The sequence below is a fragment of the Lycorma delicatula genome, chromosome 9 (genome assembly GCF_047948215.1).
Source record: "Lycorma delicatula isolate Av1 chromosome 9, ASM4794821v1, whole genome shotgun sequence".
Classification (NCBI taxonomy): domain Eukaryota; kingdom Metazoa; phylum Arthropoda; class Insecta; order Hemiptera; family Fulgoridae; genus Lycorma; species Lycorma delicatula.
The window spans coordinates 51,726,202-51,743,924 of NC_134463.1; the positions used below are offsets into that span (position 1 = coordinate 51,726,202).

At 28.2% G+C, this 17,723-nt stretch overlaps 1 protein-coding gene across 1 annotated transcript in view; it reads right to left on the reverse strand.

Annotated features, from left to right (window-relative positions):
* LOC142330093 (allatostatin-A receptor-like) overlaps positions 1-17,723 on the reverse strand; it is a 613,143-nt gene that overhangs the window by 272,502 nt on the left and 322,918 nt on the right. The window contains exon 3 of the mRNA XM_075375153.1: positions 139-336. Within this exon, the coding sequence (XP_075231268.1) occupies positions 139-336 (198 nt within the window). The remainder of the gene's footprint in view (positions 1-138; positions 337-17,723) is intronic.

Genomic DNA, 17,723 nt, shown 5'->3' on the forward strand with positions numbered 1-17,723 from the left:
TAAAAGCTGTAACTCGTAATGCTTTAAAAAAAAAACTACTGTTTCTTAAGCTTCTGTTTTTTAAATTTCCTTTATATAATCTAACTTCCCTAGCTTATAATATTAGTGCAAAAATTAATAAGTGACGTTACTACTTACCTGTATAGGACACCAGCAGATTGCGAATATTGCCACTACAACGACAACCATTCTTGTTACTCTTTTTTTACCTCGACGACTTTCTGCTGAACAATGACCACCGGGCGCAACACCTCGCCATAATCTCATCAGCATACATAGGTATAGTCCGCAAATCAACGCTAGAGGTACCACGTACGATGTTGTGAAAAATGATATCTGAAAAAATAGAATTTATAATTTATTTAGTAAATTGTGAAAAATAAAATTTAAAACTTTTTGAAATAAAAAAAACAAAATAGATTAATGTATTATTGTCTGCATTGTATTTGTGATTAAATTACCCTAAGTAATTTTTATCCTTATGTAAACAGACAATTATAACTTAGCGGATGGAATAGATTATTGAATATCGCGTGCTTGCACAGGCAACCCCGCCTACACATACGCGCGCGCACACACACACAAACACACTATCTATTACATAAGCCGATATATATATATATATATATCTGAATAATATTGATTATTTATTTTTAGAATGTTTTTTAACGACAAATAAACTAATATTTCCATCTGTTAAATTACAGGATATAGCAAAAACCGAACAGAAATTTAACATGTTGGTGATTGTTTTTCTAGAACCTGAGAGATTAACATTAGTGAAAAGTTTTAACAGTACTGTTTAATAGAAGATTATAAAGCAGATGCAAACCAGTGTGACTATATCGCTGTAGTAACCCCCTCACAAATCAAATAACTTGTGCTGAGATACACTGGTGATAATAATGATGAATTAATTTTTATGGAAATATTTTCTAGGTTAGTTCGAGCTAAGATATTTAAACCCACCTGATTGGTCTAGTGGTGAACGCGTCTTCCTAAATTAGCTGATTTGGAAGTCGAGAGTTCCAGCGTTCAAGTCCTAGTAAAATCAGTTATTTTTACACGGATTTGAATACTAGATCGTGGATACCGGTGTTCTTTTGGTGGTTGGGTTTTAATTAACCACATATCTCCGGATATGTGGACCATATAATATATCTCCGGAATGGTCGAACTGAGACTGTACAAGGACTACCCTTCATTTACACTCATACATATCCTTCTTCTGAAGTATTATTTGAACGGTAGTTACCGGAGGCTAAAACAGGAAAAAGAAAAAGGGCTTAAGATATTTTAAAATATTTTTACCAATGAGAAGTACGCGTCATTGTTTTGAATAATTTTCTGGTGTGCAGTATAAAACAAATGTAATTTATTTATTCTAACAGTACCTTGAAAATAATTACCTATCGCTAGTTTACATATTTACACCGGTTTTATGAAATCTTTTTCCCTGGTATAATGAAACCCTTGCTAGGTCTTTGTTGAGAATGTTAGGACTGTCGTCTATTGTAGATGTTGAGTTAGAATTATAAAATATACCGTTTTACTTCTGTGTACGAAGTAAAGGAAGTATTGTGATAGCGAAAAATTACGCTTTTCAGATTTCAACGGAAATATCCATTTTGCCAGCCCTGAATCCATTTTAACTATTTTCGTCATGACGTCTGTACGTACGAATGTATCTTGCATAACTCAAAAATGATTAGCTGAAGGATGTTATAATTTTAGATTTAGGACTGTTGAGTTTTCGTTGTGTACCTCTCCTTTTGATTGCAATCGAATTGACCAAAAATGTCACAAAAGCAAAAATTGATAAAATATGGATATTAGACTTTTTTTTAGCATTAATAAGCCATCATTGAGAGCTTTTCAAAAATGTAGCATAAGTGGTACTTATTTTCTTTGGTTCCAGAGTTATAAGCAAATAAAATTTTAATTAATGAAATATTTTCTTCTTAGAAGGGAAAAGCACGTCGGTTCGATTTCTACTTCCTTTTTTTTTTAAATATTGATTTATTTATAATTATTAACCTGTGATTTTAAAACCATTTTGAAGATAAATAAAAATTAAATAATAATAATAAAAAAAATATATAAAATTCAGAAGTTATTAGTGAAATATAATTTTATGTACTTAAAAAAATATGTATATGTAATTTAATAGGCGTACAAGGAAGTCATGTGGTATCCACATTAGATTTTGCAATTGTAAATTACTAAATTGTTTCAGTTGTATCAGTTTCTAGGCATCGTCACAGTAATGTATAATAAATTTTAATAAATTCTAGTTTATTTATAATTCCGTAATATTATAATAATTCCGTAGTAATTTTGACTGATGAATTCATTTGCCACCAAAGCTTTTAAAGAAGCTTGTATGTGAGAATGTGAAAATAGAAATTTGAAGCCTACGAAAAATGCCATGCCTGATCGGGATTCGACCCCAGGACCTCCGATAGGCCGCGACGCTGCCTAGAAGATTGGCAATATATCATAATATCGTCAGTTACAGAGCCAGATAATGCTTAAACTTGAATTCTGTTTAACTTAATACCAGTAATTACTCATATAACCTGTAACATATATATATATATATATATATATATATATATATATATATATATATATATCAGTAATTACTTGTAAACTTGTAATTCTATAATTTTATTATCTTTATTTTTAAGGTACTAATGTATTAATCCTCATTCCTCATTCCTTTATTCTTACTAAGCTGTTGGGAGGATGAAGGATAAATCAACTGTTACAGGATTATGTCATTTTAAAAGGTTTTAAAACAGTCAATTATAATTAATACTGATTATTTATACGATTTACTTAAAATAATTATTTTATATAGCTAAAATAAATGGTAGAATATAAGAATAAAGGTACATATCTATTTAACAACAAAAATTAAATTTATTCTAATTAAAAGTCATAAGTGTAATTAACTAAAAGAATGAAATGCATAAATTAAATCTTGTTGAGAATAGAAATTATTTGCTCTATTGATTGATATTCTATTTAAACTCTCATATAATCAAAACCCACTAATACACAAGTATACAGAGTGATTCCAAATTGCAAGGTAATTTCTCGGGAGGTGATTCTACAGCCAAAATTAAGAAAAAGGTTCATTTAAACACAGGTCAGAAAACGGCTCGTTAGCGAGTTTCGGCTCGCGAACGTTTTAGCCCTGCGCTCTGCTACCTCTGTTAAATTAAACCGTACTAAAATTATTGTGGCACAAATCGATGGGTAGCTTTGATGGTTTTTATGCGTCTTGATCTAAGATATTCAATAAAAGTGGTCCCAGATCTCTATCTCGCTTAGATTTTAAGAAAATCGAAGTAAAATACAAAAATATTTTGGTATTTACCTCGATTTTCTTAACGACGTTTTGTCAAAAAATACACTGTTTTAGATTTGGAATAAAATAATTTTGTTAATTTACCAATAATCAAATAAAAATTTCAAGTTTATTCAGTAGAGAATTTAATTCTTAAATAATTGATGTAAATAACGTCTATTAAAATTAAACAAAACTATGAGATCAATTTTAATTGGAAACAAAACACACAAACTGGGTCGGAAAAATGATATGCTTGTATGAAACCTTTTTTCCTATATTTGGTTATTGAATTATCTCTCGAGAAATCGCCATGCAACTTGAAATCTTTCTCTATATGAAAACACTCGTATATTATTTATCATTTTTTAAAAATATCTTCTGAGATTTTGGCAACGAATAGATTTAAATATACAAAAGAAAAAAATTCAGATATAATAAAAAAATATTTGTTCTTTTAAATGAAATAAAAATATGCGAAGGTGGTCTTCTTTGATTTTTTCTAAGCTGAAAAGGGAATGTCCCATATATATATGTACGTAATTTCCCTTATATTCATCAAATTATAATTGTTTTTATTTTCAGAATGGCTCTGTCATTGCTAGTCATAAAATAAAAACAATTAGAAGGTTTCGCTGGCCCGACCATCTAGCTAGCCACACTCGCCAGGTTTGTATCCTCGTATTTATGAGGATATTAAGTATTTTACAGATATTCATTAAAAAAAATAAACAATTAGTAATTCTACTTAATTGTATTGCTGTTGCCATGGTGATTTAAATATAAGAAATTAAAAGGATTAATAAATTTACTTATATATGGTTCGAATCAAGAAGCATGGTGCTTTTACATTTATTTATTTTTGTAAAATTTTATAAAACTTATGTCTACAATAGTTTTTTTAAAGAAATTATTAAAAAAATAATAAGTACAAAAATTTTAATATAAACAACGTACTGTTTATAGTACACAATACTTTTTCCTGTGCAGTTGATAGTTCAATTTTTTTCTGCTAGATGGTAAAGCTTGATTCAAAATAAAAATGTGAGCACACGCAACAAACCGACGTACCGTGTGTTTTTATTGGAGTGATTTATTTCGTTTAAAAGAATGCGTCTAGATTTATGAAGTGGGTCATGTAATTTTTTGTAAATTTATGAAATCAATTTTAATTTAATTTTATCACACTTTTATAGTTTCAAAAATTTATTCAAAAAATGTTTAAAACATTCTATAAATATTTGAAAATTTAATTTTTTAAGATAATAAATTTATTGAAATCATAAGAAATAGATAATTTATATTATTATTGTCATAATACAGTTCAAGCACTTAAAAATTTTTTAAAAAGTAATAAACATACAATAAATTTTAGCCGAAAATGCGATGGGTGTAATCATTTTAGAAACTACAAAAACTACTCGTATTGTTCATTAAAAAATTGTTTTTTATTATTGTATGTTTATATTAGGTTCCACAGTCAGAAACGTTTGTAGAGGATTTGATATGAGAATCAGAGAAACACAGATACAGACAAAAATTAGAATTTTCATTCTCATGATAATGAGCGACTTAATCATAGGAAATACTAAGACAGGTAAAGCAAGAAATCAACCTACTGCGCTTCCTTGAGATACAATGTTTATATTATGCATAGCTTCCACTCTGAATGAGGATATGTTTTTAATAAAACCTTTCAAAAATATTACAAATACTTTCAAATCAGATATTCCGTGAGTCTTTTTACTTTATTATTATTATTTTTTTTTTTTTGCTAAAATTTTAAGTAGAGAATGTAATAACTATTTTTTATTGTAATTATCTTTATGATAGGTTTTAGTTTGTTTTACTTTAGAAGATACTTAAGTTAATTACAGATAGGGTTTTGAGTAAAAAAACACTAATGTTTTATTATTATGTATGTAAATCTCTTTGTAATCCCTTCTTTTTATTATTAGTTTTGTTAGTGAAAGTCTTACTTACCTTGTTATTTTTATTATTGCTTTAATTCCACATTTTGTTTCTGTTTAAATATTTAAAGTAGTCAATCATTTTCTCAGTGATTCAAATTGTGTATCTTTATTTGAAATCTTCTTTAAAACTCAATATATTTTTATTAATGTTAGATTTCTTTTCCGTTTAAAAGACTAAGGAAGGTTTGAAAACATTCATAGACTAATAAGTATTCCATATTGTGATTGTTTAGATCTGAAAAGCATACCATCTAAATATTAGGGTTACAATGTAACCCAAGTTTTGGGACTGCCTGAATTCTGACTCGGGAATTCTTTTTCTGTTCTGTGGTTACATTAAGCCTTCTGGTTCAAGTGTTTTTTATATCAAATTTTACGTTATAGTTAGATAGCATAATAACTCTGTAATATAATGCAGAGTACAATAATTTCAACAATGTTTCTATTTAGTTAGCAGAATTAACTTACAAAGGGTTAAACAGGTTAAAAAAGGTATAAAATTAGTTTAGTTTGCGCAAAAATAAAAAAATTATGCTTTTAAGTGGCAAAGGAATCTAATGATATTAAAGGCATAAAACAGTATAAATATATAAAATATGCTTTTTTTTTTCTTCAGTCATTTGACTGGTTTGATGCAGCTCTCCAAGATTCCCTATCTAGTGCTAGTCGTTTCATTTCAGAATACCCTCTACATCCTACATCCCTAACAATTTGTTTTACATATTCCAAACGTGGCCTGCCTACACAATTTTTCCCTTCTTTAATATTTCTCGCTTTAATATTGGAAGGACAGGTAGAAGGGAAATATACTATTAAATATATATCTAATTAACGAGTTATACAGAAGTTTTGAAATGTGATAAATCTATTTTGATCATTCAAGATAATTATTTATACTTGTTTTATTTAAACAGTTATCAAATGTGCAAAAATAACACTGATAAACAACATTTTTGATTTCTAACATGCGATACATGATTTTAATTTGTTTTTTGATGCGAATATGAACTCAGATTTTTTTCGTCACTCACCATTTTTGAAAGAGTTTTAAATTTAATTAAAGGATTTTTTTTTCAATGTATAGTTAGCATTTTAAGCAACTATATTGTATTTTGTTAGCTCATTTTTTATTGTTTAACTTTGTTACTTTTTTTAAGCTATAATTAAACAATACTAAACAAAGAATTAAATCATATCATAGTCACATATTATGACATAAGTACCTATGGTTTGGCGTGAACCAAAGGATCATGTAACCGATTGTTACTTTTGTTAAACAAATGGGTCTAGAATTTCTAAAAAATCTAAACATATTGTAAAACATCCTTCATTGCAATCTGCAATCAGGTCGAAAATTATTCCAGTTCCTTAGCCATGTATGAATCTATGTTTCGAAAGCAGCGATGAAGAATCAAGCAGTACTGAAGAAGAAAACAATAATTTTGATATTGAATTATCTTCCAATAAGCCACATCTTACATCACAAGGCGAATTAAATGACGGTTAGGGTTTTAAATTTATCAAAAAATGAAACTGAACTGTTAGGATCAAGACTGCAAGGTTAGAATTTATTTTAAAAAAATACAAAAATTTCGGGCTTTCAAGGCCGACTAAAAGAACATTGTCAGTAATTTATTGATGAAAATAAATTGGTTTATTGCACAAATACTGATGAGCTTATGTTAGGCTTAAACCTGAAGACTTCATAAACCTGAAGACTGACACCTTTTCATAGATTCCTCCAAGTATAGTTTAAAAGTGGTTCTACTACACAACGGTAACAAATATCCTTCTATACCAATAACTTATGGTATTAATTAAAAAGAGACATACAATGAGACGAAAAACGTTCTTGAAAAAATAAATTATAAAAAAACACAGGTGGAACATATGTGGTAATTTGAATGTTATAGCTATTTTGTTGGGCATGCAGTTAGGCTATACTAAGTACATGTGTTTTCTTTGCATATGGGACAGCCGAGTTAGGGATAAACATTATGTTACCAAAGAGTGTAAGAAACGAGACAACTTAACTCCAAATGGGAAGAATATTATTCGTGAGCCCTTAGTTGAACCCAAAAAAAATATTTTTATCTCCTCACCATATCAAGCTACGACTAATAAAAAATTTTCTAAAAACAACGAAGAAGGATAGTTTCGGATTTTTGTACATGAGACAGAAATTTCCGAATGTAAGTGAAGGAAAAATTAATGAAGGAATATTTGTTGGTCCTCAAATAAGAGAGTTGGTCAAGGATGATGTGTTTTATTCAGTGTTAAATAATATAGAAAGTGCAGCTTGGTTTTAATTTAAAGATGTTTGCAAAACTTTTCTCAGCAAACAAAAATCCGACAATTACCACGATATTGTTAATAAACTTCTTACTTCATACAGAGCTATGGGAAGTAATATGTCTTTGAAAATACATTTCCTCGACTCACGTCTGGATTTTTTCCCGGAAAATCTCAGAGACGTAAGTGACGAACACAGTGAACGTTTCCACCAAGACATTTCGGTGATGGAAAGCCGATATAAAGGGAAATGGAATACTTACGTGCTAGGCGATTACTATTGGACATTAATTCGGGATGTTCCTGAGGCTATTTATAAAAGAAAAGCATCAACGAAATCATTCTACTACACGTATGGCCATGCAAAATTATAAATTTTACAGATTTTGAGAATATTTTCCCTTACTTTTTTTGAAGCGTAATTTATTTAAAACTAAGGGTGATAGAAAAATTATATTTACAGTTCTGTAATGTACGCAAAAAAGCAATTCAAGAAATGGTATCACATTTAGAGAAACATTAAAAATTTTTTTTTGTCTATCACTGAATTTAATAAAGATTACTTTCATACCTAATATCAAAGTAATTAAAAATTAAGATAGCCTTATTTATTATTTAAATTTATTAAAATTGTATAAATAACTTCAAAGTAAAAACTTACAATACTACTAAATCTTTTAATTTACTTGTAATAGATACTTTAATTGATATACATTTACACAGTTATAAAATAACATGAATATAAAAAAAAAGAAAAGTATGGCAATTTCTGCCACATTGTTGACATTTTATAAAGTATAACTTAATCTATAAAATATCATAACTACTCTAACTTTTGTTTATTTATTATTGTTATCATCGTTTGTTTGATTCGTTTATTTTTTTTTTTTAAATTCCTTTCTGTGCTCTGCTAATCTGCTAACGTCAACATAATTACCGCATCTTAAATCCTCAATTGTAATATTTGTCTTTTCTACGGAGGTATTATCTTTCACATATTTTATTATAACGAATTTAATTGTACTTGAATGATTAAATACTTTGTAAAATAAATTACGTCTCTCTTTACAAAATTGTGTTAAGTTACATTGCAGGTTATAAAACTTTTTTGATCTTATTTTGTTTAATCATCTCTTTAACACTTCAGCATAATGAAAAAATTATCAAATATAGTGTCCGCATCTAGAGGAGGAATTCTTAGAATACGAATGATGTACCCAAAATTAAATGTTTTCTGTGCAATATACCGAGGGCAAGTTTACTGGCCGTTATTTTTTGAAGAAGCGGGAATAACTAGGGTTGTTTCCATGGCAATGTTTATACACGACTTCTTCCTCAATTGCTTGGTGGATCTGAGAATTTTATTTGGAAACAAAACGCTCCCCCTCCATAATTTTCATAAATGTATACGGGATCTGTAGAATGACGTTTACCCCCACTAATAGATTGGTAGAGTTTGTTTGCGGTGGCCTCTAAAGTCGCCGATTTCTTATCCCCATGGGATTTTTTCCTTTAGGTGATTTATAAATATCTTGTGTACCCGATTAACCTGATTACTACCGACAAAGGATTTAAGTAGCTGTTTCTTCAATTGCTTTAGAAATACTGGTTTAAGTATGGGATGAATACTGCCGGAATAATCTGCCGGATAGATATTTTGCTGCGTGATGAAAGATGCATACATTGAACACTTATTGAGAAAACCTATAAGAGTTACTTTTTCAGTTTGTTTGTGATCAATACTGCAAGTTAGAGATATTAAGAAATAATAACTAGCTTTAAACCCCCAATTCAATTTGTATATATTCTGTTTATTTATTATTATACATGACTTTCTATCAATTGTTATCATTCGACGTATCTAAAATTTCCCTTCTTGCTTTAATTATTCTCCTTTTTAACTCATTTTCAGCTGAATAAATTTGTATTGTTTGTTTTCTATTTGCTCAATTCAATATTTTTTTTATTCTCTTTTAAACTATTATTGTCTTTTTTCTTATTTTTCCTTTTCTTTCTAAAACGTTACCCTATTACTAAATAGAACTAAATTACAGCTTTTATTCGTTTTTCAGTCAATAATATGGTTTTAAAATCTCTGCCTAACAAATATATATATATATATATATATATATATATATATATATTAAAATAATTTTAATATTTAAAAGGTCCTTCCTTTAATTATTATTTATTTTTATGTTACCGTCAAATTATTATTAATTTTATTACGTAGTATTTATCACAAATTTCTTCGTTTTTTTTTTTACTTTCACTTACAATCTTATTATATCAAATTTTATCAAACAAAAAATTTTCAACATTCTTTTCCAACGCTATATTTAGATATCCGTACCCTTCGCCTTTGTAGTTTTTGTGATGTTCACATTTCAAAATTCTAAAATTCGGTTGACCTGAGTCTGTACAAGACTACACTTCATTTATATTCATACATATCATCCTCATTCATCCTCTAAAGAAATACTTTACGGTGGTTCCGGAGGCTAAACAGAAACAGAGAGAAGAAAAACACTAAAATATTAATGTGATAATTTTTTGATTTCTTTGTTCACACTTAATTTTTTGAAAGGATTTGAATGAAATTTTAAATAAACGACTACTAAAAAATAAAAAAAATTATAACGCACGAATGTGTTTTCTGGCAAAAACCCTCGACTGTTTTTTTTTGTATTTCTTGACATTCTGTGGAACTTTTGTTTTATATATTTCTTTACCAGTGATAATGTCGAAAAGAAAATTATTAGTCATATATGATCTTCCAATGTTTCATGTTTATTTTTATCAGAATAATTTTTTTTTTAATTTTCTGTAATTATTTGTTAAATAAGATAAATTTAAATTTACTTTTAAATGTACTTCTTACATCGTATTTAAAAATCACAAACAAATCATTTGGTGCTGTTTTAAAAAAAAGTTATTAAAAAAAAATTTTCATCAACTATCTCTGGGGTAAGGGTTGAAAATAATTTGCAGTTTGATGATGGCTCTTTAAAGAAAAACGAATTAAACAGGTCTCAAATCAATTAGTTTTGAAATAGAAGAAGTTATAAAACTTCTGTTTTTAATGATGGGTGCAATCCCTCATAGCCTTGTAACTAATGTTTAAAACTCCCATTCTGAACTTTTCATAAAAAAATGGTATGCTGACAAATTAAAATAGTAAAATGGTAAAGAGTAATTATTATATACTGAACATTTTTTTTTTTTTTTATTTAATTTACCCTTTAGAAATCAGTTTTTTCATTTTTCTTTAATCACTTGAAATTATTTTGTTCCAGCAAAAAGTGTCATCATTCTTCTTTTCATCGTAAATAATTGTCCATTTTTTCTTTTTTCGATGCAACTACCTTTCTTTCTTTTTCCTGTTAAGCCTCCGGGAATTACCGTTCAGGTATTACTTCGGAGTATGAATTAGGATTATATACATGAGTTTAAATGAAGTGTAGTCTTCTTCTACAGTCTCAGTTTGATCATTCCTGAGTTGTGTGGTTAATTGAAACCCAACCACTAAAGAATACAGGATCAACGATCTAGTATTCAAATTCGCACAAAAGAAACTGCCTTTACTAGGACTTGAACGCTGGAGTGATCTAACTACCCAAGCAGTACTATTATGAAAACATAATTCAGACGTTCAAATTTCTTTTTTATGTATGAGCGCGTATTGACAGCTATGGTCATTAGCCCGGAGGAAATTGGTAGCGTATGAAAGGATGACATGACTGACCGGGATTCGAACTCAGGGCCTCCGCACGAAATTCCGAGACGCTAGCTTCTCAGCCACGCAGGGTCGAATGAAACGTTTTTATTCAATTATTAATTATCTAGTATAAACGTACATTTGCACTAAATTATCCAATCAGTGCTGCAGAGGTTCTTTTTTGAAAACTTTTAACTTACGTTTAGGATTATTTGTAATATCTTTTAACGTGATCTACTCGCCAAAACTCTAATAATTTTTAGAGTTTATGATTTTATTTAGTTTTACCGCCTGAATAATGATTCTTGTCTGAAGTAATTTAGAGTGGAACGCCTTTGCAAAGAGATAAGATCGGATATCTGAACAATTTCTATTATTTAATAATTTAAAAAAGTGATATCAGATAAATAATAATAATAATAGCCCACCAGACGGGCTGGTCTAATAGTAAACTAGTTGTCGCAAATCAATTATTTTACAGCTGATATTCGAAATCAAAGGATCTGAGGTTCAAGTCCTGGTAAAAATTAGTTGCTTTTATACGGATTTTAATACTAGGCAGTGAATACCAGTGTATTTTGGTGGTTGGGGTTTAATTAATCAAACGTCTCAGAAATGGTCGGCCGAGTCTGTGCAAGACTACATACGCCTCGTTTACATGACATACATATCATTCTCATCTCATATGACCATGGGGGGTTTATTGCTACCGGAGTACTAAGCCTGACGCAGCTGCAGATGTAGTACAATGTAAATATAAATGTAGTATAAGTGTAAACGTGTATTCTGGAACAATTTCAGGTGATTAATTGAAACCCAACCACCAAAGAAAATATCCATAGTCTTCCATTCAAATCGATATAAAAGCAACTGCCTTTATGAGGACTCGAACCTTAGAAATCTGTACTTCGAAAATCAGTTAATTATCAGAGATAATTAAAAATTATATAGCTTACGCACACATTATGAGATTGATAGTAGAGAATTAGGGAAACCCTCGTGAAATTTTCAATGGACAGCTCGATAATCGATATTAATCCATAAATATTGAAGAGTAAACGCCCGTTCTTATTTGATAGTGTCGATATACCACTTTTATCAATACAGATAAAAAACATGAACTGAGTGAAATTCCTGTAAGTGGAATTACATCAGCTGATAATTAACCAAATTCAAAACTAAAATATCATACTAGTTAAATAATCATACAAAAATTATTATTTGCTTGTAGAAAAACGGACTTTTAGCTGACTGCAGTAATCAATATTCCTTTGATATTATTTATTAATTTTGTATTTATTTATTTTCTATGTACATTCTACGTTTATTGAATATAAATCATATATGTTTGACGTAATCGTACAATGTTTATTTTATATGTTTTTGTCGTCTACATTTTACAACGCATTTATCATTAAATATATTCCCAGGAACATTTACTGAATATTAATATTAAATGTTTGACGTATTCAGTACTAAATATATGTCGTTAAGAAAATATTACGAATTTCTTTTTTTAATTTTCATGCTGTAAAAATAATGCTATAGACTAAGTAAAACATGACTTACATAAATTATGCGGTTTTTTAACGATATTGGAAAATTGTACTCTATAAAATAAAGAATTTATAGCTTAAAATACTAAGAAAATAGTAAATAATGAGAATATAATTTTATAATAAAACACAAAGCCCAAAAACTATTATTTTTACAAATTCTTTTTCAACAGTTAAATATAGATATTATTAAAAACCTAATTAATTTAAAATTTCTTTTTTTTAAAATTAATTAAAAAATAATTTCATGGTAAACTTCAAGTAAAATCTCACGTAAAAATCTCAAGTAAAATCGTAGACTTATTGTAAAATAAAATCATTTAAAAATTCAAAAATATGTTATTCTGTGCTGATCATAAAAACAAATAGATAACCTTAGTTTAATCACAACGACCTACTTCTAAATTGGATTTTAAGATTATGGGAGTCAATTGGAAAAAATAAATTACATAATCTTTATGACGTTAAAAGAAAATTCTGAATTAACCTTTGTGAAAATAAAATTTTCTTCTTATACATAATTAATTGGTTTCCTATAAAAGCCTCCTTTAATTCAAACGCTATTGAATGTGACACATATAAAGTTTTTATATTTGTTTGTGGCAGGATCGAGAATTACCTTCTCTAAGAGTAATGATTTTCAGTATACAGCTACACCTTAAGGTGAATTAAGGGATGAAATCATACCTGTTTTGATAAGTATCACCATGAATTATTCAATATTCAGGCAACATGAGAAATTTATTTTTTGTTGAAGAGTGTTCTACCATTTTATCTCGTATCAAGTTATTTACAATCATTCAGTTACGGCTCCAAAAATATAGAAATAATATAATCAATAATGAGCTGTGTATATTATTCTTAGCTGTCCAGTTTTTTTATTTAATAATTTACTTTGCTATATTCTCCCTTATCTTCCACGGATATTCAGTAAATTCTTCTCACTTTTATGCCTAATTATTTAGCCAAAGTATAAGCTAATTAAAAGTATTATAAAATAAAATATTTACGTTGGCTTCTAAAATCAGTTTGTTTGGCAAGATAAAATCAAAGGAATTAAATATTAATAAATTTAATGGGTTTTAATGCGATTTTTTAATCTCATTAAACCAGTTTATTATTCAATATTCTATTTTACTCAAACATAATAAGCGAATATTTACATGATACTCGTACTTAACTTCCATTTATGTATTTTGGTAATGTATATAAGTTTATTGAGCCATTTCATTAGGTAATTCTGAACTGAAAAAAAGACAAAATTAAAAAAAAATCTGATTTAGACACCACATGAGTTCCTTGTACACCTGTTAAATTACATTCACACATTTAAAAAAAATGAAAAGTACATAAAATTTTATTTCACTAATAACTTTTGATTTTTCTTTTTATTGATATTATTGAATTATTATTTATTGTATTTTTTTTTACAATCGGAAGTTAATAACTATTAATAAATCAATATATTTGAATTAAAAAAGAAGTTAAAAAAAAATATATGTATATGAAGTCTGATTTGGACCGATGTGCCTTCCCCTTGTAAGATTCAAATATTTCATTAATTAAAATTTCATTGGGTTATAATTCTGGAATAAAGAAACGTAAGTACCACTTACGACATATCATTGAAAAGCTCTCAATGAGGGCTTATTACTGCAATTAAGAAAAAGTCCAAAAGCCAATTTTGTTTGGGATTTTGGGCTTTTTTGGAGATTTTTGGTCCAGTCGAATGCAGCAGTCAAAAGGAGAGATGCACAACTAGATGTTTTGTCCTAAATCCAAAATTTCATCATTCTCCAGCTAATAATCTTTGAGTTATACAAGATACATACGTACTTACAGACGTTACGCCGAAACTAGTCAAAATGGATTCAGGGATGGTCAAAATGGATTCAGGTATGTCAACGGATATTTCCATTGAAATCTGAAAACCGAAATAGTTCTCGATCAAAATAATTTATTTACTTTGCACATTGAAGTAAAAAATATTAAAATTAAAGTAACCCCAGTTTACTTTTTAAACTCTAAACTCATTGTTTCAAAAATCTAGAAATTGTTTTTTTTATATTCCCATGACAATTACACTTACCAAAACTCAAGTTTATATGTTACCGAGAAATTAAAAAAAATTGTAGACTTTATTGTTACTCTATTTTAACCCTTTAAATTATAAATTTCAAAAATTCCTTTCTTACTGTGCACTTACAAATCTTAGTGGCTAAAAACTTTCATCAATTTAACAGTAAAAACTACGTAGTTTTTACTGAGCGTTGATTATCAGTCAGTTAGAACATGTTGTTTTAACCCACAAGGGTGGTCTAGTGGTGAACGCGTCTTTCCAAATCAGCTGATTTGGAAGTTGAGAGTTCCAGCGTTCAAGTCCTAGTAAAGTCAGTTATTTTTACACGGATTTGAATACTAGATCGTGGATACCAGTGTTCTTTGGTGGTTGGGTTTCGATTAACCACACATCTCAGGAATGGTCAAATTGAAAAGTACCCTTCATTTACACTCATACATATTATCCTCTGAAGTATTATCTAAAGGTAATTACCGGAGGGTAAACAGGATAAAGAAAGGTCATGTTTTATATAAAAATAAAAAAAAACCGTATATTTGCTCCATTTTTTCTAAACTAAAATCTTGAAATTATCTTAATTAACGTATAGACCACACGCATAACAAAACAAAAATAAATAAATTTTAAGGATGTATTCAAATACATGGAATCGAATCAGTAGTGAAATAATGAAAGGTTAGTTATAAAGAAAACACTGTCGATAAAATCAATTCCCGTATTATTTATCAAAATTCTTTTTCTTCTATAAATTATACGACCTCATAACTGTTTGGTGAACAAATAAATAAATACAAGAAACAAGAGAAATTATACATGCCTGGTATATGCATGTGACAGAAATAATAAATTTTATATTTACTTATCCGACCGAACCTAAACATATGTGTTATCATTAACGACTGAATACCATATTTCATAAAATAATGCAACATAGTCTGGCTTAAAGCGTATTATTTAAAATTCTTTAAATGTTCATTGAAATATATGTTATTTTTATTAAATCTATTTGTTCATTTACTGTAATACTCGTGTGTGTGTGTGTGTGTGTGTGTGTGTGTGTGTATATGTATATATATATATATATATTTTTTTTTTTTTTTTATTTATTTGAAACTTCAGTAAATATAAAGCGATTTTAATATTGCAAAATGTTGTTGATCGTTATTTCCGTAAAAACCAATACTTATTCTTGGAAAATAAAGTAAAAAAAATCTCCTTGTACTATACCGTTAATACAGACATATAAATTTCAGTAAAATAAAGCAATGCATTTGTCGTATGAAAAAATAAATAGATAATTTTTTTTTTACAGGACTGCACAAAAAGGAATGTAATGTTTTAAGGGTGGATATATATATATATGTATGTTTGTTCCACCGTAGCAGCTCAACGGCCGAACCGATTTATATATATGACCCGCGTTGGAATCCTTACGTTACGGGAAGTGTTGTATCCTATATAAATATGTACATATGTATAAGTAACTAAAAGGCCAAAAATATCATATATACAATTCTAAATGGATTATCGATAGTATTTTCAGTATAGATTTATTTATTTCGAAAATAGTTCTGTTAAAAAATATGCTACGTTGTTGAATGAATTACGGTAGTAAAATTTATTTATTTATTTTATAATTATTATTACAGTTGTTATTTATTGTTATACACATTTCAGAAAAAAAATCTTATGATTTATTAACAGGCAGTATGTTCAATCATGTAAGCAGGTTCTTTCTTCTTGCTCTTATTTGTTGGTGTTGCTTCTTCTTAGTTATTGTTTATAAAGATTAAGAAAAAATAAGTCATATGATTCTTTGACGGGCAGTATTTTGATCAAGTAAGCATGTTCTTTATTGCTAAATATTAACTAATATTCACCTTATTTTATTAAATTTATTAATAAATAATAATAATAAGTAAATAAAAAAACAAATATAAAATATAATTAAAAGTAATCTACATTTAGGAATTAAATAAAATAATTTAGAAATTAATTGACAACGAGTGCTTCTAGCGGGAGAGAGTCGTGGAGGGAGCCGTGTGCAGCCGCCTGGTGCACCACCATTGGTTCAGTCTGCGCCACAGTTTTATTGTTAAATATTAACTACTTACTTACTTATGGCCACGCCGGAGAGCCGATTGTAATAATAATTGTTAATGAGAAAAAAATTAATAATCTCTTTCCTTTATAATAAAATTAAATAAAAGAAATTATAATTACAAATTTATAAGTTATAAAATGTATAATGTAAAACATTAATAATTTATACATGACTGCTCAAAAAGGAGTGTAATGTTTTTAGGGTGTATGTATATGTGTTTATTACACCGTAGCAACTCGACGGCCAAACCGACTTACATGAATGACCGCGCGTTGGAATCCTTACGTTTCTGGGAGTGTCATAAGCTATATAAATATGTATATATATTACATACAGGTATTTATATTTATGAAAATATATGTAGAAGTGGAAATTTTCTGGTTGAAGCATAAATTTTAATAAAATGAATTAATAAACGATGAACTGTGAGCCTTTATCACTGTTTTAGCTGGGTTTGAATTGAATGATTCAAATCAATCGAATGAATAAAATTACAAAAATAATACAAGTACAATTACTTTTAAAAAAAAGTAGTATTAAATAAATTTAAAAAAATTGTGTTTGATAATAATGGGCTTCCCGTGGGGACTGCATGTGAGACTAGAATGATGTGAGGTGATGCGAGTACCTCATGCGAGGCTAGAC